General features: G+C 56.4%; 2 protein-coding genes across 10 annotated transcripts in view; one reads left to right on the forward strand and one right to left on the reverse strand.

Annotated features, from left to right (window-relative positions):
* TJP3 (tight junction protein 3) overlaps positions 1–10,256 on the reverse strand; it is a 29,574-nt gene extending 19,318 nt beyond the window's left edge. For 3 of the 4 annotated variants that reach the window (XM_082623693.1, XM_082623694.1, XM_082623696.1), the window contains exon 1: positions 1,828–2,002. In XM_082623693.1, coding sequence (XP_082479819.1) covers positions 1,828–1,845 — 18 coding nt within the window. In that variant the 5' untranslated portion in view covers positions 1,846–2,002. Of the gene's footprint in view, positions 1–1,827; positions 2,003–10,101 lie in introns of those variants that run through there. The other variant, XM_082623695.1, reaches the window with a different exon arrangement.
* Positions 10,257–14,216: 3,960 nt separating this feature from the next.
* The window catches only part of PIP5K1C (phosphatidylinositol-4-phosphate 5-kinase type 1 gamma), a 59,380-nt gene continuing 51,434 nt past the window's right edge, over positions 14,217–22,162 (forward strand). For 4 of the 6 annotated variants that reach the window (XM_082623898.1, XM_082623897.1, XM_082623900.1 and 1 more), the window contains exon 1: positions 14,218–14,525. In XM_082623898.1, coding sequence (XP_082480024.1) covers positions 14,264–14,525 — 262 coding nt within the window. In that variant the 5' untranslated portion in view covers positions 14,218–14,263. Of the gene's footprint in view, positions 14,526–22,162 lie in introns of all 6 variants that reach the window. The other 2 variants (XM_082623902.1, XM_082623901.1) reach the window with 2 other exon arrangements.

Raw genomic sequence — 22,162 nt, forward strand, 5'->3', positions numbered from 1 at the left:
ACTCTCCGTGACCCATGGGGTCATGCCTAACGCCACATCCCACCTCAACTTAGTTCACCTCCAAACATTTCCCTGGCAGTCCCCTGTGCCTGGTTACCCTCCCAGGATGCACACAGCTGCCCCGGACACTCAGGTCTCAGCTCAAACGCAACCTCCCCAGGGGACCCTACTAGACTAGCCAATCTTCCCTGGCACCCTACCACCCCTCCCTACTTAATTTATGAGGTTTTATTCATGACATCCAAAACCATCTTAAATTATCCTGTTTAATCATCAATTAGTGAGTTTCTGGTCTTTCCTCTTGGGATGTGAAAGCTGGGCGGGGCTGTCTCTCTGGGTACATTGGTGACGGGCCCTCCAATCAGTTCCTTTCCAGGCTTTTGCACATGCTGCGCTCCCTGGCAAACTCTTATTCATCCTTCACAGCCCCAGTGCCACTGTCTCTTCCTCCAGGAAATGAGTCCTCAAGGCCCCCCGCCCTCCACCCACACACATTTTACGTCTCTGATTACTGGGGCCTGGGTTGTCCCAGTCCACCTGTCTCCCCTACATCCTTCTAGTCAGGGAGATTCCTAGTGGGCAGGGCTGGGGGCCCTGGGACCCCAGCATTGTCCCCACAAGACCAGGCATGCGGGAGTTTGAGGAACGCGTGAATGGTGGAATAAAAGGCTGATTCCGCCAGGAACTCAACCAGGTACGTCCTGAGTTCCTAGCCTCCTCAGCCCCGCCCCCGTCAAGGTGCGCTCCGAGGGGGCGGGGCCCGGGCCTTCGTCCTCGCCCCCTGTCATGCGCGGGACAGAAACACCGGAGAGGAGACGTCTCCAGAGGGACAGGTCTTACCAAGTCACACCGCCCCGGACACTTGGCTACCAGGCTGCTGTCCGCCCTCCCCCTCCCCACTCCAATCTCTGGGAACAACGCGGGGGTGGGGAGGGGGAGGGGAAGGGGGGTCACAAATACTCGAGCTGGGGACTGGATTCTGGGAGCGGTTCCTTGCTGCTGGGAAGGAGGCGGCGGGAACCAGAACTGCCCGGCCCTAGAGCCTCGGGCCGTCCGGCCTGGGGCGAGCCAAGTAAACAGCCTAGGCCAGTTTACCCCTCTGGGGCCCGCCCGACCTGAGACCCAGTGGGGTGGGTGTGACAAAGTCGATTCAAGCTTCAGCCCTGGAGAGTGAAGTCCCCCCAGACAGAGCCACAGGGATTCCCTCTCGCAACCCCGGTCGGCTTGCTCGGTGCAAAACGGGGCTCTCGACGCCCATGTCTACCAGGTCGCCCAAGTGAACGGCTCTGTATACAGTAGGCACCCAATAAATGGGGATCCCCTCGTCCGCAGCCTCGCCGCATTCGCCAAAGCCTCTCCCGCCCACAAATGAAGTCCCTGCCCACGGTTCCGCCCTTAGTGCTCAAGCCTAACTCCGCTGATCTCCCGGGAAACCGGGCACCTACTACGTGCCAGGCGCTTTACAACACACTTTTGTCCTGGAATCCTTCCTACGCCCTTCTATAAAGTGACCATCGTCCGCTTTATAGATGAGGTTCGGAGACGCATGGATTCACCGGCCCAAAGTTACGCAGAAAAAATGGGATTTGAACCCAGGTCTACCTGCGAAGGCAGACCCAGGACAGAGGAAGCCCCGGAGGCCGCTTTGGAGGCCAGTGGGCGCGGACGCCTCTGCCCGTGCAGCCTCGGGCTAGCCACCACATTCCTCTGCGCCTCAGTTTCCCCATCTGTTACCTAGGCAGAGGGTGATCTGGGGTCCTGGATCCAGGTCCCAGCCCTGACCCCAGCTCGGTCCCCTCCCCCTCCCGCCCTCGGCGGGGTACTCGCCTGGAATCTCACCGCCATAGTCCACCCGGGGGCCGTCCAGTGCCTCTGCCCCAGGGGGGCCTAGAAACAATTGGCCCCCACCCTGGCGTGAGGGAGGAGGCTGGAGGGTCGCCAAGAAGCAGGTGCCCGGCTCTCGCCCTCCTCCAGCCCGCTCCGCCGCCGCGGCTGCACCTGCACCTCTTCCTCCTCCTTGGCCCCTACCGGCCCCGCCCCCGCCCCGACACGCCTTCGGGACGCCGCCGAGGCAGCCTTCGTCCCCCCTTCCCCTCCCAACACAGGATCCAGGCCCAGGGATGGGAATTCCAGGCCCGGTTTTCCACCCAGCTGAGCACTAGCCAGCGGCAGGGCTGGAGACCAGCCAGGCAAGGCTGCAAGGAAGACCCGGCAGGGATTACAGCCGCGTTCGGAACGGAGCCTGCGCTTCGGAAAGTTTAACATCCGCGAAAAACTCTACATGTTGAAATTCAGTAGGGAGACCTCTTGGATTAGGAGCTAGTCAAGGGTCAGAGATCTCAGGAGCATAGGGCTTGTCTTTCTCGGGTCACCCCCATCTTCGGGAGGTTTATCCTATTTTAGAGAGAGAAAACGGAGGCCCAGGGAGGCCAGGGGCATGGACTCTCTGAAGGTGCACAGCGGCCGCCTCTGGGCCTGCCCCGAATCCAGTGGTACCCGCCTGTCTTCACACCTGGCACCTGGCTGGGTCCCCCGCTGGGGAGGGCGGGGCGGCGAGGGCGGAGGAAATTCTTTAGGCTCCTCTGAGTTAAGGTCAGGCTTCCTTCTCCTCACCCAGCCTCACCCTCAGGAGCCCGGTCTAGGAACTACAGGAGGAGAGCAAGAAACACTCTGCCTGGGGGTGAGGGAGGGAGGAAGTCACCTGGATGGGTGGAGCCACCATCGGCCCCACCCACACATTCCTTTGTGCTTAAAAAAAATAGACCCTGAGGCCCAGCTATTCCTGTGCCCCATCTCAGGCCAAGGTTGAAGGGGCAAATGTGGGCATAGACACCCCTTCCCAGCCTCATCCAGTCAAGACTGGGCAGAGAGGAACACCAGACTGTGGTAAGGGGGAGGCAGAGGGGAAAATGGGGGATCAGGGAAGTGTTCCTGGAGGAGGGGGTATTGCCACTAGGGTTTTTAGGGTTGGATAAGAGTTTGCCAAGTGTACAAGGCAGAGAATATAATCAAAATCTTTGAGGCCCCCAAAGTTGATTTCTCACCACTCCCCACTGCAGTTATCCCCCAAAACTTAGTCTGGAGACCCCAGTTAGCCAGAATCAACACCTCAAGGGTCCCCAAAGGCCCCCAAGGCAATAAACATTTGCAGAAGCCCCCTTCTAAGGACCTGCTTGGAACCTCATGGCTAAAGGGGAAAGCTCAGCCTTTCCCGACATGACCTTGGGTCACCGGCAGGTGGCACACAGCATGATTTTAGGTAGGAGAAAGTCAAATATTTTCTAAATAGATGTGTATTTGCTTTAATGACTCAGGACAAAACATAAATAAGTTCCCCACTGCCACGTGCATGCAGGGGTTCGTGGCTGCGATTACTGGGGAGGACTGGGCAGGAGTTACTGATTGGATGTAGGTCTGGCAAAATCAGACAAATAAGCTGGCTCATGTTTATTGAGTGTTTGCTTTGCTCCAGCCACTGTTACACAGATATCCACGTGACCATTTTGCAGCTGAGAAAACTGAGGCCAGATGGGTCGAGTGGCAAGCCCAATTAGAAGAGCTGGATTTGGCCCTGGATTTGGCTCTGTTTGACCCCACACCGCTCAGTCTATACCAGTGCTTCTCACTGTAGGGTAATTTGCCCCCCATCCCCCAGCCTGACACCCCAGGGAACGGTTGGGCCCCAAAAGCCAATAGTGCTGAGATAGAGAAACCCCACTTTAAACCCCTCTAAGAAGGGGGGCAACCACCACATGATACATGGTCTTCCTTCAGCCACCTCACATATTCATGCCCTGCTCAAGAACACTCACTGGGACCTCCCTGGTGGCGCAGTGGTTAAGAATCCTCCTGCTAATGCAGGGGACATGGGTTTGATCCCTGGACCAGGAAGATCCCACATGCCTCCGAGCAACTAAGCCCGAGTGCCACAACTACTGAGCTTGCACTCTAGAGCCAGGGAGCCACAACTACTGAAGCCTGCGTGCTTCAACTACTGAAGCCTGCACGCCTAGAGCGCGTGCTCCACAGCAAGAGAAGCCCCCGCTCACCGTAACTAGAGAAAGCCCGCGGGCAGCAGCGAAGACCCAACGCAGCCAAAAATAAATAAATAAATAAATTTCAAAAAAAGAACACTCAGTGTCTTCCTAGTACCCGTCGGATGACGCTGTGCTCAAATGCAGGGCTTTGGAGAAGGGTGCATCCAGTGCTGCCTCACAGGCCAGAGGCGGTGTCATTCATGCATTGATTTTCCCACCTATTCAGTCATTCACTCAACAAAAATATTGCAAGCCCCTGCTGTGCGCCAAGTACAGAAAGTAGAAGTGATGGGGGACGGAATTCCCGTCTGAAATTGCAGTGCCAACTACAACCAGGAGGGGGCAGCGTGCGCATGGCCGGAAGGTGTGGGGGAAGGGAAGATTCAGAGAAACCTGTGGGATGATCCTCCTCTGCCCCCTCTGAGCGCCTACAGGGAAACTGAGGCCCAAAGAGGGTAGGGAATGGGTTGAGGTCTCCCAGTGGGTCGTGGCCGCCAGGAGGGGTGGGAGCCTGGGGGGTTCGTTCACGCTGGGAGCTTGGGGTCTCCCTGGCGTAGGCTGCTTTGTGGGGCTGCAGGAGGCTGAGGTCTTATCTGTGGCCTAACAGGTCTGACCAGAGCCCAAGAATGAAGCAGCTCTGCAGCCTGGCTGGGAGCTGGCTCATTCACTCGAGGTTTACTGATCGCCCACTGTGTATACCCAGCACTGACGCAGACCCAGTCCCTGCCCTAAAGGAAGCCAAGGGTCCTCAGGGGAGACAGACAATAATCAGATCATCACGTAACAGAAATAACAAGTCCGACCTAGACTTCTGAGAGCATAGGTACAGAGGCACAACCTGGGCTGGGGGCTCTGGGAGGGCTTCTCTGAGGAGGTGGTACTGAGATTAATAGGAGTGACCGAAGTGAGAGGTATCTGGGCAGAAGTAACAGATAGACCTGAAGGAGGTGAGGGAGGAGCCATGGGAGAGCTGGTGCAAAGGTCCTGGGGCAGGACCATGCCTGGCATGTAGAAGGCCCGTGTGGATGGAGCAGAGCTAGTGAGGGGCAGAGAGGGAGGAGGGGAGGGCCGGGAGGGGACGGGGCAGGTCGTGCAGGTCCCTGTGGTATGCGGGGAGGATCTGGGTTTTTACCTCCAGGGAAGTGGGACCCTGGAGGGCTGTGGGCAGAGGAGGGGCGGGGCCTGACTCGGTGCTCACAGGCGCCCTCTGGTGGCCACTTCCGAGAGGACAGACTGGGGGCCGTAGGCGGGAGCTGGGGGAGCAGTGACTCCAAACCCAGAGGCCCTGAAAAAAAAAGGTTTTAAATAAACATTTTATTTTGAGGACTTCCCTGACGGTCCAGTGTTTAGGACTCTGAGCTTCCACTGCAGGGGGCGCGGGTTCAATCCCTGGTCGGGGAACTTAGATCCCACAAGCCACACAGCGTGGCCAAAAAACAAAAGAAACATTTTATTTTGGACTAGTTTTAAATTGACAGAAAAGTTGTAGATATAATTCAGAGAGTCCGCCTATGCTCCTTATCCAGTTTCTCTCAACATTAACATTTTACATGACCGCCACGGTATATTTGCCAAAACTAAGAAGCCACATCCTCATCACTATTAACTAAACTCCACGCTGTATTCAGGCTTTACTAGTGTGAATCTGCACCAGGAGCGCATCCAGTATCCCACGGTGTGTTCATGTCTGTGGGATCACGTCTTCTCGGGCTCCGCTCCCCTCGTTCCGTGACATTTTCCGTCTGGAGGAGACGGGTCAGGGATTTTGTACGATGCCCCTCATTTGGGGTTTGTCTGATGCTTTCCTCATGCCTGGACTGGAGTTATGGGTTCAGCCAGAGGGCGCAAGAGGAAGGGCAGTTTCTGGGTGGGGTGGGCTTGCTGATGAGCACAGCACTGAGGAATGGCCCAGCGGTTGGCACCATGCGGGTCCCGGGGCACCTTAGGGCGAGTACTTTGATGTTGGAGGGAGGGGAAGGCGAGGAGGGGTGAAGACCCTTCTGGGGGGTGGCTGGAGGGGGCTCACAGAGGGTGTCACACCCCCCCACCCCCTAGGTGGGAGGAAGCCCTAGAAGGAAGCTCCACGGCAGGGGGCAGAGCAGTGCCTGGCGAGAATCCCAGCCCCTCTGCTTCCTGCCTCAGTTTCCTCATCTGTATAATGGGACTCTGAGCGCTATGATCGGGAAGGTTCACAAATTAAAGCAGCTGGCATGTAGCAGGTGCACAGAAAGGTTTGCCTGGGTGCTCTTGAAGTTCCTCCACTCAGGCCAGAAGGAGGGAGACAAGCCCCCACTGGGAAAAAATGAAAGGGAGTTATGGTGTTCTCCAGAGCTGGATGGGGACCGCCTGCAAAACTGTCTATTTCAAGCTTCCATCATTGTGTGCAATGGCTGGGGGAAGAACCCAGGCCCCTGACACTTTCCTCACCATCCCTGGTTTCAGTCTGGCCTCTGCACCTGTACCCACACCAGCTCCCCCCACCACACCCCATGAAAGGTCCCCTGAGACCCCACCCCTCATGTTGCTGACCCTTATCTGCCTTGAGGCTGAGCCTGCCACAGCCGGAATCTGTCCTGCTAAAGCACACAGCACTGGTCTTTCTATTCTGTTCAGAATCTTAGGTGGTTCCCCATGAGCTATTCATTCATTTATGGAGCGCCTACTGCATACCAGGCACTGTTCTGGGAGCCTAGGACACTGCAGAGGTAGAGCTCACAGACCAGCACGGAGAGCAGATATTCAGCAAATAAGTCGGGACTTCCCTGGTGGTCCAGTGGTTAAGACTCCGCGCTTCCACTGCAGGGGGCGTGGGTTCCATTCCTGGTCAGGGAACTAAGATCCCCAAACCAAAAAGTAAACAAACAGTCTCAGCAATGAGCGTGCAGTTAACAATCTGTGGCTTTAGCTCAAGAATATTCCATAGCTCCCTAGCATTCGGTCAAGGATATTTATTGAGCATCTGATCAATGCCAGGCTCTGGGTACCCTCTCTAGTTATCTGTGCGTCTTATGGTCTTTGAACTATTTTACAAGTCTGTAAATTATAAGAAACTGGTGGTATCTCAAAGGATTCTTGTCCATAGAAATACAAATGAATTTTGTCCCGTGGAGACCACTGATTATTACCCTGTGGCTATTGACCAGCTTTACAACTATTTGTAAATTCATTTCAGCATTGATTGCCTGTGTGTGTGTTCTTTCTCAATATTCTGTCCTTTTTAAAATTTTTATTTATTTATTTATTTATTTTTGGCTGAGTTGGGCCCTCGTTGCTGAGCGTGAGCTTTCTATAGTTGCGGCGAGGGGGGTGAGGGCTTCTCATTGCGGTGGCTTCTCTTGCTGCAGAGCATGGGCTCTAGGCGCGCGGGCTTCAGTAGCTGTGGCACGTGGGCTTAGTAGTTGTGGTGCATGGGCTTAGTTGCTCCGCGGCATGTGGGATCTTCCCGGGCCAGGGACAAGGGCTCGAACCCATGTCCCCTGCATTGGCAGGCGGATTCTTAACTGCTGCGCCACCAGGGAAGTCCCAATGTTCTCTCCTTTAAACAATCTGTAAAATCTTGCTGGTTCTCATATTAATTAATGAGTTAAGTAAACTCATAAAGCACTTGTTTGTTTTATATTAGTATAGAGTCATGCTTTACATTTTTGATAAAAAAAAAGATCCCTTAACTCCATTACACCGAAAGCCTTCACTCTAGCATCCAAGGCTCCTCCGTGAGGAGATTCCCAACTACTCCGTCTTACCTGTTACCATCTTCAAGTCCCAGGGCATTCTTCCCACTTTTTTTCCTAATCATCCTGAACTCTGTCTTTCGTAGTCAGCAAATGCTGTTGGTTCTCCCCAAATCTGTCCAGAATCCGCCCACTTCTCCTCACTTCTGAGCCCGCACCTGGTCCACCGCATCCTCTCCCACCTGGACCAGCTCAGTCCCCTCCATCCAGGTCCCTGGTTACGCCCTCATCGCCCACAGTCTGTCCTCCACGCAGCAGCCACCAGAGGGCGCCTGTGAGCACCTGAGTCAGGCCCAGGCCCCTCTGCCCACAGCCCTCCAGCCTGCACGACCTGCCCCATCCCCTCCCTGCCCTCCCCTCTTCCCTCTCTCCCCCTCACTCACTCTGCTCCAGACACACAGGCCTCTTAGCGGTTCCTCCAGCTCGCCAGGCATGGTACTACCCCAGGGCCTTTGCACAGACTGTGTGCTCTGCCTGCAATGCCCCTCCACCAACTACTCACTTCTTTCAAGTCTTTGTTCAAATGTCCCCTTCTCAATGAATTCTCCCCTAATCTTTCTACTTAAGACTGTAAAACATCCCCCTGCCTGTTTTACTCCTATCCCTGTATGTCTTTCACTTTTTTTTTTTTTTCCTGTAAGACTGACCATCCTCTAACCCAGGATACAATTTAGGATACAATTTATTTCCTTATTGTGTCTCTTGTTTCTTGCCTGTCTTCCTCCACCAAAACACAAGCCCCACAAGAGCAGGGATCTTTGTTTCTCTTGATCACCCCTGAATCCTCAAGCCCCAGAACAGCACTCGGCACACAGTAGGTGCTCCATAAATGCAGGTTCATTCCCTGGGCACCCCCGCCCCCCCAGTCATGTTCCCCGCTAACCTCAGCCCATTCCAAAGGGTGTCAGGCTCCTCCCTGAGCAAACACAGCTCCCCTGGCGCCAGGCCAGACCCGAGGTGGAAGAACAGGAACCCAAACCCCCGCAGTGGACTTTCCCCAGAACTGGGGCCACACAGAAGCCCTGAGCCGGGGAGGCAGGACTCTTACAGATGCTGAAACTGGGGTATAGGCTGGGGGCATAGGCAGCCCCCAGACCTCCCCACTCTCTGCAATTTGACTCCTATCAGATTGACAGCCCTGCTTTACTCTGCAGCCCAGGGCAAGTGGTTGCCCCTCTCTGAGCCCGGGTTCAACCTCCACAAAACAGGAAGGCGATGGGACATTACCATTGGCTTGGCATGAGTTCTGATTTGGGGTGGGACAGTTTACCTTGATCCCTGCATGACTGGGAATCTATTACTTGCTCTATCATATGCTGTTCTCAGCAGCCCTGAAACATGGTGACTCTATTATACCCAGTTTACAGAGTAGAAAACTGAAGCCAGCTCTGTTTGACTCCATGGGTTTTTCTCTCCAAACCCAGGCAGGGTGGGATCCGACAGTCGAGATGTCCCCCCTCCCAACCCCACAGAACCCAGATCTTAAGCAGCTCTGCTTCCCGGGAGTGACCCCAAATGCCAGGCCAGCTCTATACCCTGCAACTGGGACACTCATGCCTCCCGAGCCCCAGAGGGCCCTCTTGGGCCCAGACAAAGAGCCTTGAGGCCTTGAGGTGCAATCAGACACTTGGCTGGCTAGGAAGTTCTCTTTGTCCTGCACTTTTTGGGAGCAAATGACCCAGAAAAAGCTCTTGCCACTGGATCCCTGTCTTCTCCTGGGTCTAAGCTTCCTTTGCCCGGAGACCATCCTGGCTCCTTGCCCACAGTCAGCTCTGCAGACTGTTGTGACAACCATCCATCCGCCCCTTCCTGCACTTCTCCACTGGGAGATTTCACCCAGAGAAGAAATCAAGATAAGCAAGATAAGCCTCCCAAGAACCCCCCGTTCCCCTCGCTCCAGCACCGGGAGAGGGGAGAGAGATGAGATGCAATTGTCTGAAAACTTGGGGGCCTCTTAAGAAGTACCAGGAGGCCCAGATACCAAGCAGGTGCCAGGCTGCCTCACCTGCCATCTCCCCGCCAGCCTCCCCTCCTCAGTTTGGGGGATCAGAGGCCAGTCTGTGCCCCCTCAGCCCCCCTGCAACAGCCGGGGCCAACAATGACCCTCTGAAGTCTGTGGCTATGGCATCCTTGGCAGGCTGCCAGGGGCAGTAACTGCCGGCCAGATAATCCCTTAGAAACTATGTCAAATGCCCACACAGCAGTGTCAGTTTCCTGCTTTCCGGGGAGCCTGGTGGTGGGGGGAGGTGACAGGGGGCCCAGGACCCCACAGTGGGGAGCCCAGTCTGGGCAGTGCCTTCGGGATGGTGGGCAGATCGGGGTGGGGGACTCACCTGTCTAGGAGGCTGGGTGGCCTCTGGGCAGGCGACAGGAGCTAGGGCCTGGACTTCCGCCTGGCATCAGGGGCGGGGAGGGGACCCGAGGCTTGAGCTCTGGTCTCCCCACCTGTTTGCCCAACTTTGCCTCCCTGTGGTGGCCACAGGCTAGCCGGTCCCGCCAGCAGGGAGACAGGCGCAGGCGAACCAGCGAGAGTGAGAGAGACCTGGTTGGGTGTGTGGCTCTGTTGCAAGGTGCTCTCACGTGGGAGCAGCTGACCTTAACCCCTGCCGGCCCAGAGGCCAGGGACGCCCAGTCCCGCCCTGCTTGCACTGGCCACTGCTGAGCCCTTGGCATCAGCAAGGGACTGGCTCATGTGGCAGGTCCTTGGGAGACATTTGTGGAAAAATTCAAGGATGAATGAATGAATGGCGCATTCCTGCCCACACCCCCCATCCCCTCACTGCTCCCCTTGCCTTCCAGCTGGCACAGCGTCCCACCACTTGTGGCGGGGCTGCTTCTTCCCTCCCCACAGATCTGAGCTCAAATTCTGCTTCTGTGCCACCAAGTGACCAGCCGGATTCCTATACTGAGAATTTTCTATCACTTCCCAGCTGGGCAGCTTTGGGCAAGTCACCAGCCCCCCAGTTTCCTTATCTAAAAACATGGAAACAACGGGGACGTCCCTGGCGGTCCGGTGGTTAAGACTCCATGCTTCCAGTGTTGGGGTCACAGGTTTGACACCTGGTTGGGGAACTAAGATTCCACATGCCGCACAGTGTGGCCAAAAAAATATATGAAAATAATAATAATAATAAAATGAAAACTAAAATAAAATTTAAAAATAGGAACAACATTGGCGTCTGCTCCTAGGGTTGTTTCCTACAGTAAAGTGAATGAATGTCCATCCATAAAGTGCTGAGAACTCTGCTGGGCACACAGTAGAGTTGCACCTTCCAGCTGCGACCCACAGGTGGCTGGTCTGAATGAATGACATACAGGTAAAATACACATTGGATTTGGAAGAGCAGCTGTGCAGAAAAGCATGTAAAATAGCTCATTGGTTTTACCTATCGATTCCCTGTAGAAATGATAATAGTTTTGAATGTATTGTGTTCAATGAAATATAGTATTAAAAGTTATCTCACCTGCTTCTGTTTTTTTAATTTTTTAAAATGTGGTTGCTAGAAAATTTTAAATGACATTTAAAAAGTTGAACTGAGGGGCTTCCCTGGTGGCGCAGTGGTTGAGAGTCCGCCTGCCAATGCAGGGAACGCGGGTTCATGCCCCTGTCCGGGAGGATCCCACATGCCGCGGAGCGGCTGGGCCCGTGAGCCATGGCTGCTGGGCGTGCGCGTCCGGAGCCTGTGCTCCGCAACGGGAGAGGCCACAACAGTGATAGGCCCGCGTAATGCAAAAAAAAAAAAAAAAAGTTAAACTGAAATGGGCTTGTCTTGTAGTTCTATCAGAAAACACTGGAATAGGAGCTTAATACGTATTAGCTGTGGAGCCTTTTGCAATCACATTCTGTTGCCACTGTATCACATCTGTATCAGTTTCAAAGTATTTATTAGCAGCTGAAACGCCTTGTGTCTTGTTTGCTTGTTTGTTTGTCTTCTAGATGTCTCTCTCTCTCTCTCTTTTTTTTTGGCCGCGCCATGCAGCTTGTGGGACTTTAGTTCCCAACCAGGGATCGGGCCCTCGGTGGTGAGAACGTGGAGTCCTAACCACGGGACCACCAGGGAATTCCCTAGATGTCTCTTCACTGAGGTCGGGGATTTGGTCCTGCTTATTCGTATATCCCCCTGGCCTAGAACAGTGCCTGGTATACAGTAGGTGCTCAATAAATATTTGTGGAATGAATGAATGGAATATGGGGAGGGGGTGGAAGACTCATAAAGTCCCTCTTACCTGCAGGACCCAGTGCTGACAGAAATAGCCACGAGGGGGCGCCCCAAACCAGGCAACCAGCCCCAGCTGGGCAGCCTCAGTTTTCCATCCTGCAAAATGGGAATATCGAGCAGGCACTTGGGGGGATGAAGCAAGAGGAGCAAAAGCTGCTGCCCCATGGAATCCCGCCCCCTCCTCTCCATTCCCAGTTGTCTGAGCCAGTGGTTCTCAAACTCTATCAGGCATCCGAATTGCCTTGGGAGGCTCATTGAAAGACAGACTGTGGGTCCCCGCCCCCAGAGTTTCTGATGCAGGAGGGCTGGGCTGGGGCCTGAGAACCTACATTTCTAACAAGCTCCTGGTTGATGCTGATGGGGGCAGGTCCAGGAACCTCGCTTTTTTTTTTTTTTTTTTTCAGTTTCTGCTTTATAACAAATTGAATCAGTTATACATATACATCTGTTCCCATATCCCTTCCCTCTTGCGTCTCCCTCCCTCCCACCTTCCCTAGAGGCACCTCGCTTTGAGGATCACTGATGTAGATCTTCTCTGGAGACAGATTCAAAATGAATCAGGAGTTCTATCCATGGCGCGTGTCCAGAGAACTTCTGGAGCCTTTTTAAAAAATGGTAGCAAAATACACATAACATAAAATTTACCGTCTTAACCGTTTTTAAGTGCACAGCTCAGTGGCATTAAGCACATTCTCATTGTCGTGCATCCATCCTCTCCACCCATCTCCAGAACTTTCTCATCTTCCCAAACTGAAGCTCCGTCCCCAGGAAACACTGACTCCCCAGCCCCTCCCCCACCCCGTGGTCCCCACCGTCTACCTCCTGTCTCTATGGATTTGAGTCCTCTAGGGACCTCCTGTGAGTGGGATCAGACAGTACTTGTCCTTCTGTGTCTGGATTCGCTCACTGAGCATCACGTCCTCCAGGTTCACATACGTTGCAGTGTGTGTCAGAATTCCCTTCTTTTTAAGGCGGGATCGCATCCCATTGTATGAATGGACCACATTGTGTTTATCCATCATCTGTTGATTCCCTGGAGCTGTTTGACTCCTCCTCTCTGGGTAGGCTCAATTCTAACAGGACACAGCTAACCTAGGGGATCCCTCTACCTCATCCTGGGTCCTGTTCTCTGTGTCTTCCTTTTTCTTGATTTGTCTCCTTGTTTTGATGGAGAACATTTCAGGAGCATCTTTCTAAGCCCTGGGTCGGACCGAGGCCTGATCCATCTTGCTGATTCCCCCTTATCCCATCACTAAGCACCCCTAAGCTCAGCCTCTTCGGCCTCCCGCTGACCTCGCCAGCACCCTGCCAATGAAGAGGGATCACGTGTCTGGAGTCGGACAGGCCTGGGTGAAAACAGCCCAGCTTCACCCACACCAGCTGAGCGTCTGGACTCCCCCACCTGCCTCCCAGCAGAAATCATTAATAATGAATAAAACTACTAATAACAACGTTTATTACTCCCCAAACCATGACCTCAGAATGAATGACTGCCTAACCATATCGTTGGTGAGTTCACCATTAGACTTAGATAATATTATTATTCTTAAAACAATAAGTAAAGGGGATGCTTCACAGCACCGTCCTTTGTGTGATTCCAAATACGTGGCTTCAGCTCTCTGCGCTCCTGTTTTCTCATGTGTAAAATGGGGATGATAATAGTTCCCAACCAGTTGATCAATATTATCAAATACTTATTGTCTTCCAGGTGTAATGTTCTGTGTTAGGTATTGGGAATATGGTAGTAGTTTAAAAAAAGGAAACAAAAAGCAGGTCCCTAAGTTATGGAGATATTGCATATAAAGGCTTTAGCACTAAGCTTGGCATTTAAGGATATTATTGTTACATATTACTAATTTTTACTACGTTATATACCATAAATAACATTTTTACGTTACATATTAACATTACTTATTATAATACCATATTACTGTTTGTTAATAGTCACGTTAATGTATCATGACAATATCACATATAATTTGTATATTGTGCATAATGATAAAAATTTGTTTCTTATTATTACGTAACTATTATTTATATCAAACATAAGCATATGTAATATAAATTTTATTTTTAATGTGATGATAATTTTTAACTGTAATTATTATTTATGCTCGTTACGTATAATAACGCTCTTACGTACTACAGTAATATTGACAGGAATGGAGCTGCCCTTCCACTCCTGGGCACGTGAGGGCGCTCGCGGCGCTCCTGGGGCCCGGGACGCACGCAGGCCCCACCCCCGAGCCCCGATTGGCGGTGCGCGCGGTGCGCGATGGCGCACCGCCTGGTCCCGCCCCGGGCCCGCCCCTCATTCCCTGGGCCCGGCCCCTTCCCTCGGCTCTCCAGCCGGTGGCGGTTGTTGTTCAGCGGCGGCGGCGGCCGCAGCTTGGGTCGCAGCCTCCGGCCGCCCGCCCGCCCACCGGCAGGTCCGCGCGCGGCCATGGAGCTGGAGGTGCCGGACGAAGCGGAGAGCGCCGAGGCGGGGGCCGTGACCTCGGAGGCGGCCTGGGCGGCAGAGAGCAGTGCAGCAGCAGGTAACGGTTCCGGACCTTCCTCCTTCTCTCCCCGCTCCCCGAATGGACCCGCCTGCCCCCCCTGCTGGGGCCCAGTGGACCCGCCCGAGCGCCGGAGGGGCGTCGGGACCCGCAGCGGGGAGGCCGGAACGTTCCACTCGGGGGCGCTCGCGGGGGGGATGGAACGCCCCACTCCGGGGCCGGGGGACACGCCGCGGGGCCCGAGACGCCCCGCCCTGGGGGTTGGGGTGGCGCCGCCCATTCCCGGGGTTCTTGGGGGAGCCGCCTGTCTGGAAGCGGGGGTTGGCGTAGGGCCCCATCTGGGAGGCTGTGGGTGGAGCAGACCCCGTTGGAGGCATGCGGGGAAGATGGGTCCTCACCTCTGGGAGGGGTGCGACCCCTATTTAGGACGCGCGGTAGGTGGGTGCACTGCCTCCTGCTGAGGGCGCTTGGGGACGACGTCCCACCCAGTCTTGGTGTCAGGGGGCTTCTCTGCATGTGGGATAGTGGAGTACCCCCGTTCCGATGTGAGGCCCTGCCTCCAAGGGGTGACGCTGTCCCACATGTCCCCCCCCCCCCTCCCCCGACCTCTGGACCCACTGCTCGGGGCCACCCACTTTGCTGGTATCAGCTTCCAGGCCTCACCCGTTCCCCTGCAAGCCGTCACCCTGTGGGCACATCTTACTGGTCGTTAAGGGAAGGGGCTGCTGTGGCGGAAGTGGAGGGTCTCGGAGGCCAGCTGGGTCAGCCTCCTGACTACCTCATTTTTGTGGAATTCACCAGACCTGGTTTCTAGTCCATTGGCCATTCCTTCCCTTTCTGGGTCTCAGTTTACCTCCTGTAACCGGAGGTAGGTAGGGGGATGACATCTCCAGGCACCTTCAGTGCCAGGGCTTGGCAAGCAGGTGGGGGAGGAGAAGGCCCCCTGCAGCCTTTTCCCTGGATGTTGGGGGGCTGCCGTAGCTCTGTAGGGGCACTGCTTTCCTGAGCCCCTCTCCTTGGCATGCCTCCCTGGCCCTCTAGCAGAGCAGGTTTGGGGAAGGAGGCAGCCTCGCCCAGCCCTGTGGGCCCGCGGTCTGCCTTTCCCTGGGGCGGTGTGCAGAGCCCAGCCACTGCCTGGTTCCTTCTTGGTCAAGGTTGCAGGCTCCCAAATAGGAAGTTTCTGGATCCGCAGAGTTCTCTGTTCCAGGCAGCCCTCTCTGGCGAGTCCCGTGTAGACACCCACAGGGGCATCCATCCTCCTTCTCCCCCGGGCCTCCCGAAACTTCCTTGGCAGGCAGGGAGATGCTGTGCTGCCTGGGAGTTGGGAGAAATGTCTGGAGAAAGAGCCAGAGCGAGCGAGCTCCCCCGGGCTCCAGAGGACTCCCACCGTTTCCTTTCCTGCTGCCATCTGGAGCTGCTTGGTGGGTTACCCTGGTTCAGCTCCAACCATCCGGCCCTCTGGCTCCCGTTCTTTGCTGGCGGCGATGCCCTGTCTGGCCAGCCCCAAACATGGCAGAGGGACCCGGCTGAAGTCCTTTCTCAGCCCCCTGACCTCCGCCAGCAGCCCTCTGCCCTGTGCTGGGCAGAGACACAATAGCCTAGGATGCAGTGCCCACAGGAAAGCCACACAGCATATATTTGTCTTATCAGGGGCTAGGTGATCTGATGGGGGCAGATAAAGTCCCAGGCCCCGGCTGTGGTTGGGTCTGAGCACAGGAACCTGGCCCATAAGGGGCCGTCCCCGCTCCTGTCCCCAAACCCGCTGAAATCTGGTTCCCACAGCTGATCACTTACTTCACTCACTTTAGGGTTAATAGCTGTCTCTCCTCCGCCGAACCCGTTTCTCTTAAGTTTGGAGAACAACTGTCCATGCCCTTCCTGCTGCTCGAACAGATGCGTAAACACACAGATGGGTCTGCTTGCTCACCAGGGGGTTCGTACGATGCCAGAGTCTTGATGCCTCCGCGCTAGTTTGGGGCTGGAAAGTTCTTTGTTGTGGGCGCCGTCCTGTGCTCTGTGGGGTCCAGCGGCATCCCTGCCCCCACCCACTTGATGCCAGGAGCCCCCCCAGTCCTGGCAACCACAGATGTCCCTGGACATCGCCCAGTGTCCCCTGAAGAAACAGTCACCCGGGGTGAGGGCTGCCGTACTTCACCCATCATTCTGTAACTTGCTTGCTTTTTATCCATAATACATTTTTTCCCCCCACATTGGTATCAATTCTTTTCTTCAGAGGGAGAGAATATGGTGCTGTGATTGAGAAGGTGGAAACCCCGTATCCTGCCTGGGTTCCACTCAATTTCTGTGTGACCTCACAGGGCACATGCCTTGATATCTCTGAGCCTCAGTGTCCCCATCTGTAAAATGGGGTCACACTGCCAGCTTTACTTGAGTTAGTGCATCAGCAGGTGGAGGGCGCTTGGTGAACTTTAGTGACAGCCCACCCCCTTTAGGCATGAGCTTCCTGCTGAGGGACGATCCAGTGGTTTCTGGAGCCCCCTTTTGCTGTCACAAGCGATGCTGCAGTAAACATCTTTGAACATGGGCCTGTAGCCGTGGTGCTTTCAGTTCTAGTGGTTGGAGTCCGCGCCTTGGAATGGCTGGGTCAGGCACAACCAGATTGATGCCCGCTGGCTTTCTGGAAAGGTCCGGCAGGAGCCAAGAGAGACTGTCTCCTCGGAGTGTTGCCAGCTCCGGATGTTATCGGCCTCCGTCATTTTGGCCAATCTGATGGGAGGTGAAATGTATTGGTGGTGTTTTAGAATCCGCTTACTTTAAACTCCTGGGCTCCCGAGGCCTGGACCACGGAAGGCCCAATGGTGTTCTCTGCTGGCTTTTGGGGACTCTGTGGAGTGCCTGGTTCTGTGGAGGATCTCAGGAAGGCTGGGCTCTTGGGCACATTCACGGGGACCCTGTGGGTGTCCACGAGCTGCCTGTGGGCTTTGGCCTGCGCTGTGGTCTCTGAGCAGTTTCCCTCCTGTCCTTCCTGCTTCCGTGATGTCTCAGAATAGTCAGCTGCGTTCCCCGCTGACCCCTGGCCCCTCCCACGTCTAACCTGGTGGCAAATTATGTCGGCTTTGTCTTCAAAGTGGACCGAAAATCCACCCATTTGCCCCCCGCTCCTCTGCCACCACCTGGTTCAGTCCCATCATCCATGGCTGGCCTGGCCCCATGTCTCTTCCTGTGCTCCCTCCCGCTCACTCCAGAAGGCTCCCACTAAAAGCTGACTCAGGCCCCACCCTTCCTCTGCCCACAGCCCTCCAGGGTCCCACCTCCCTGGGGGTTAAAGCCCAAGTCCTCCCCGCGGCCCACAAGGTCCTGCACGACCTGCCCCCTCGCTCACTCTGCTCCAGACACACGGGCCTCCTGGCCGTTCCTCCAGCTTGCCAGGCCTGGTGCTGCCCCACTGTGCTCTCTGTCTGGGATGCTCATCCTCCATATCCCTGTCATTTGCTTCCTTAGTTCTTTCAAGTTTTTGCTCTACTGTGTCCTCTCAACGAGGCTTCCCGTGACATTTGAGGGAGGCCTGAAGGAGGCGCAGGAAGCCAGCAGGGCTCAAGCAAAAGGCCTCATGTGCTCAAAAAGCAGCATCGAGCCAGCATGGCTGAGGGTGGGGCCTCATCACCAGGGGCCTCCTCTGTAGCTGTGGGCAGATTGTAACCGCGGGCAGCAGTGTCCCTCGTCTGCTCGTTGCGAGTCAACAATGGCCTTTGGAGGCAGAAGGCTCCCAGTTCTAATCCCGCCCTGGCCACTTTCTAGTGAGGCCATGTCCGGCGCTTGGGCCGGCAGCCTGGTCCTCTCTGTGGAGAGGCCTTGGGAGCCGGACCGCCTTTGCCAGCCAGGGGGTCCTCTGCTTCGGTGTCTCCATCTGTGAAATGGGCGTGATGACTGTGCCTTTCTCGTGGAGCTGGATCAGGTCGATTGGCTTGTAGAGCCCTGGAAGGGTGCTGCCCTGGCCGGCCCCACATGGGTGCCAGCTCAAGGGACCGCTTCCCCCAGAGCCTGGGTGGGCGGGGCCGCTGTCTGACTTGGCTCACGGGGATGTGCGGTCACCTCTTGCTTTGCCCTTGGGCAGGGCCTGTTGGACATTATGGAGCACCTGCTGTGGGGGCAGGGGTCCGGCACCTGGGCTCCCTCACCTTCAGATTGGTGGGGGTCAGGATGCAATGGCAAGCTAGTAAACAGGTGAGGCCAGTGGTTGCAGACTGGGGCCCCGGGTCCATCCTGCCCGCCGGTTTTTGTCTGTCACGTCTTCCTGACGCTTCGCCACGCCCTGTCATTCGCCTGTGGTCCATGGGGCTGTCTAGCTACAGTGACAGAGCTTAGAGTTGAGACAGAGACCCGTGGCCTGCAAAGTTGGAGACACTCACTGGCTGGTCCTCTACGGAGAACGCTTGCCGACCCCTGAGTCAGACCACGCCAGCCCATGGGAAGCTGCCAGGGCAGTGAAACGGGTGCCGTGGCCCCAGGGGGTGACCATGGCCTGCAGCTGCCAGGTGGTCAGGGGAGCAGGTGACCCAAGCAGCCGCGGTTGAGCATTCAGGCAGAGGGATCAGCAGGGCAAAGGCCCTGAGGCAGGAATGAGCATGACTTGTTCCTCAGAAGGGAAGGGGTGGGGGGCCTGGCCCTGCTCGCGTTCTGGTCTGAGTCCAGTCAGTGGTGCTGGTGGGTTTAAGCAGGGCAGAGAGTCACGTTTTACAGAGTGAGAGCCCTCTGCCTGCCTGGTGGGGAGGGGCTGCGGGGGTGGGCATCCAGGTGAGTGGGGCTGGGGGCCTGGACGGTGGTCTTGTGGTGGGGGAGGGAGGGTAGGGAGGCCTGCACCCTGGAGTTGGTGGGGGGAGGGCGGTTGGTGAGGGCCCAAGGAGGAGCAGGTGTGGGGGTCCAGGCCCTGGCAGGCTTGTGCTGATGGGTAAGGAGCAGGTCTGGGGGGCTGCTCAGGGCTCCCAAGGCTGGTGGATTCCCACGGGATCCTGGGCAGGGCGGCCTGGGGCTTGACCGGGCTGAGCCCTGCCTGGGCTGAGGACAGTGTGCCTGCCTCCGCCTCTCAGAATGAGGGCAGGGGTCCCAAGGATTCGGCGGGGCATGGAGAGGTGAGCCCCGCACCCCCGGCGGTGCTCGTTAAGTGACAGACGTGTGGCCCAGGCATTTACCAGCCTGGTGACCAGGCCCCGGGCCCTCCTGTTCCTGCTGCCCCCACTGAGCCGCGTGGCACCACGCGTGACAGGGCAGGTCGGGATCCCGCTGGGGATTTCCTGGCTGCTGCCAGCTGGACAGCGGGGACTGCGCACGTGGGGGGATTACTGACCCGGGGATTAGCCTCGGGGCCCCTGTACTAGGTGCCACCAGGCCCCATGGAGGTGTTAGGGGTCCAGCCTGAGGGGCCCCAAGTGCCTGAGCCAGTGGGAAGGCATTTGGAGACCTGGCCTCTGGCTCTGACCGAGGAAAGGGACCCCAGCATCTGCCCCAGTTGCTCTTCTCTCTCGATCATGCGCGTGTCATGCACACATATGGGCCGTTATCCAGGGGCCACAGGGTTGCCGTTGAAGGTTTGGGGCTGTGGGGTGCAGGTCAGGTGTTCGTGAGCAGATGCCACTGAAGACTGCTCGGGCCGGGTGCTGGGGAGGCCCCAACGAGACGGGCACGGTCCTTGTGTGCATGCCGGGGGTGCGGGTGGGGTGTGTGCAAACAGTAAGTGACGAAAGGAGAGAGAGGTGTAACATGGCAGGGAAGCGAGTGCCCAGTGCCTCGGGGAAGAGCAGAGCGGAGAAGGGGAGAGAAAAACGGGCGTGGGGGGAGCGATGGAGGCCAGGTACTCAGGAGGGGAGACGGGCGACATCTGAGCAGAGATCTACAGGAAGAAGGGGATGTGCACTGAGGGGGTGTGGGGAGAGGCTCCCAGGCAGAGGGCACAGCCCGTGCAAAGGCCCTAGGGCAGGACCGTGCCTGGGTTGTTGCAGGAACAGTAAGGAGGCCCATGTGGATGGAGCAGAGTGAGTGAGGGAGAGAGAGGGAGGAGGGGAGGGCGGGGAGGGGACGGGGGGGGGGACGGGGCAGGTCAGGCAGGACCTTGTGGGCCACGGGGAGGACTTGGGCTTTTACCCCGAGGGAGGAGGGGTCCCTGGAGGGCTGCGGGCAGAGGAGGGGTGGGGCCTGACTCAGGTGCTCACGGGCTACTTCTGGCCACTGTGGGGGAAAGACTGTGGGGAGGGAGGGTGGGAGCCGGGGACCACGGTGGAGGGGACTGTGCTGGTCCAGGTGGTGATGCTGGGACTTGCGCTCAGGTGGAGGCAGGAGGAAGGAGTGATGCGGAGTAGATTTTAGAAACTGAGTTGACCGAACTTACTGAAGGGTTGAGTGTGGCGGGGGAGGGGAGAGGAGTAGAGGGTGACTCCCAGGTTGGGGTCTGAGCCCCTGGAAGGGCAGGCTGCCTCAGCTGAGATAGGGGATGGTCCGGCGCAGTGTGGGTATGAGACATGGAGACGTGGGGGGCAGAGGACCGAGTCTGGAGCCCAGGGGGTGGTTGGGCGGACGGCCATGGGGCGAGGAGGTGGGGACGAGGCAGAGAAAGGGCCTCCTCATGCAGAGCGATGACTGGGCAGCTGATGTGTTCGTGGGGGGACGCGTCTTAGAGCCCCTGGCAGGACATGGCCTTTACAGCGTGTGACGAGGGGAGGTGACAAGGGGGCGGGCGCAGGTGGAGAAGAGGCAGGATGCAGGGTCCCAGCAGCCACGGGAAGCTCACTGGTGAAGCGGCATCCAGGCACGCCTTCCTCTCGGGGATCCCATGAGGATTAGATGAGCCAGCGCATGCGAACTGTCCAGGACGGGACCCAGCTTGTGGGGAATGGAGGCCCCGTCTCTGCAAGCCAGGTTGGACGTGGAGAAAGCATGGGTCTTTACTGGGGTTTCTGCGGGACGGGAGGGACGGGCAGCATTGGCACCCTGAGCCAGCTTGGGATTGGCTCGTTCGATGGCGGCGGCTGTGGGCTGGCGTGGGCTCAGGCTGGGGGCGGTTGAGGCGGTGCCCCTGGGCTTGCGTGTGAGCAGGATGAGGAGTGCTGAGGGTGTTGCCCGTAGTGGCTTGGTTGGCACAGCAGAGATGTGCTCACAGGCAGGTGGTTTGTGATCTAGGGGTTGGCTGACTCCAGGAGGGACAGTCCCCAGGTCTGCAAGGCCCCTAAGATGTCAGAGCATCATAAGATGCACGTGATGAACCCAAGGTGAACCGTTCCGAGTTCCCTCCAGCAAGGGTGAGAGTGCCGTGCCTCACCCATTTCTTCCATCCTTGGCACAAAGGGAGGTCTGGGCATAGTTGCAGCTTGTATTTATCATAACGTGAATCAGAAGGAAACGTGAATCAGAGGGAAACGTGAATCAGAGGGAAATGTCTTCACGTATTTTTTCCTTTTTAATGTTTCATCTTTGTTTTATTAAAAATGTATCCCAGCAAAGGGAGCAGAGACTTGCCCAGTGGCACTGGGCAGTGGCACTGGACTGCCTCACCTTGGCAGCATCCTGCACTTTGTCAGAGCTGGAAAATGGAGCATCGGCCACCAGGGAGTCCTTGGTGCCTTTGCCCCCACAAGCATTCATGTCTCCACTCTGTCTTGTCTTGATTCCACACTCACAGACCCCTTTTCACCACTCACCCCATTCCTGCATTTAATCCTTAAGTA

This window comes from Mesoplodon mirus, assembly GCF_964341445.2.
Source record: "Mesoplodon mirus genome assembly, chromosome: 5".
Taxonomy (NCBI): Eukaryota; Metazoa; Chordata; class Mammalia; order Artiodactyla; family Ziphiidae; genus Mesoplodon; species Mesoplodon mirus.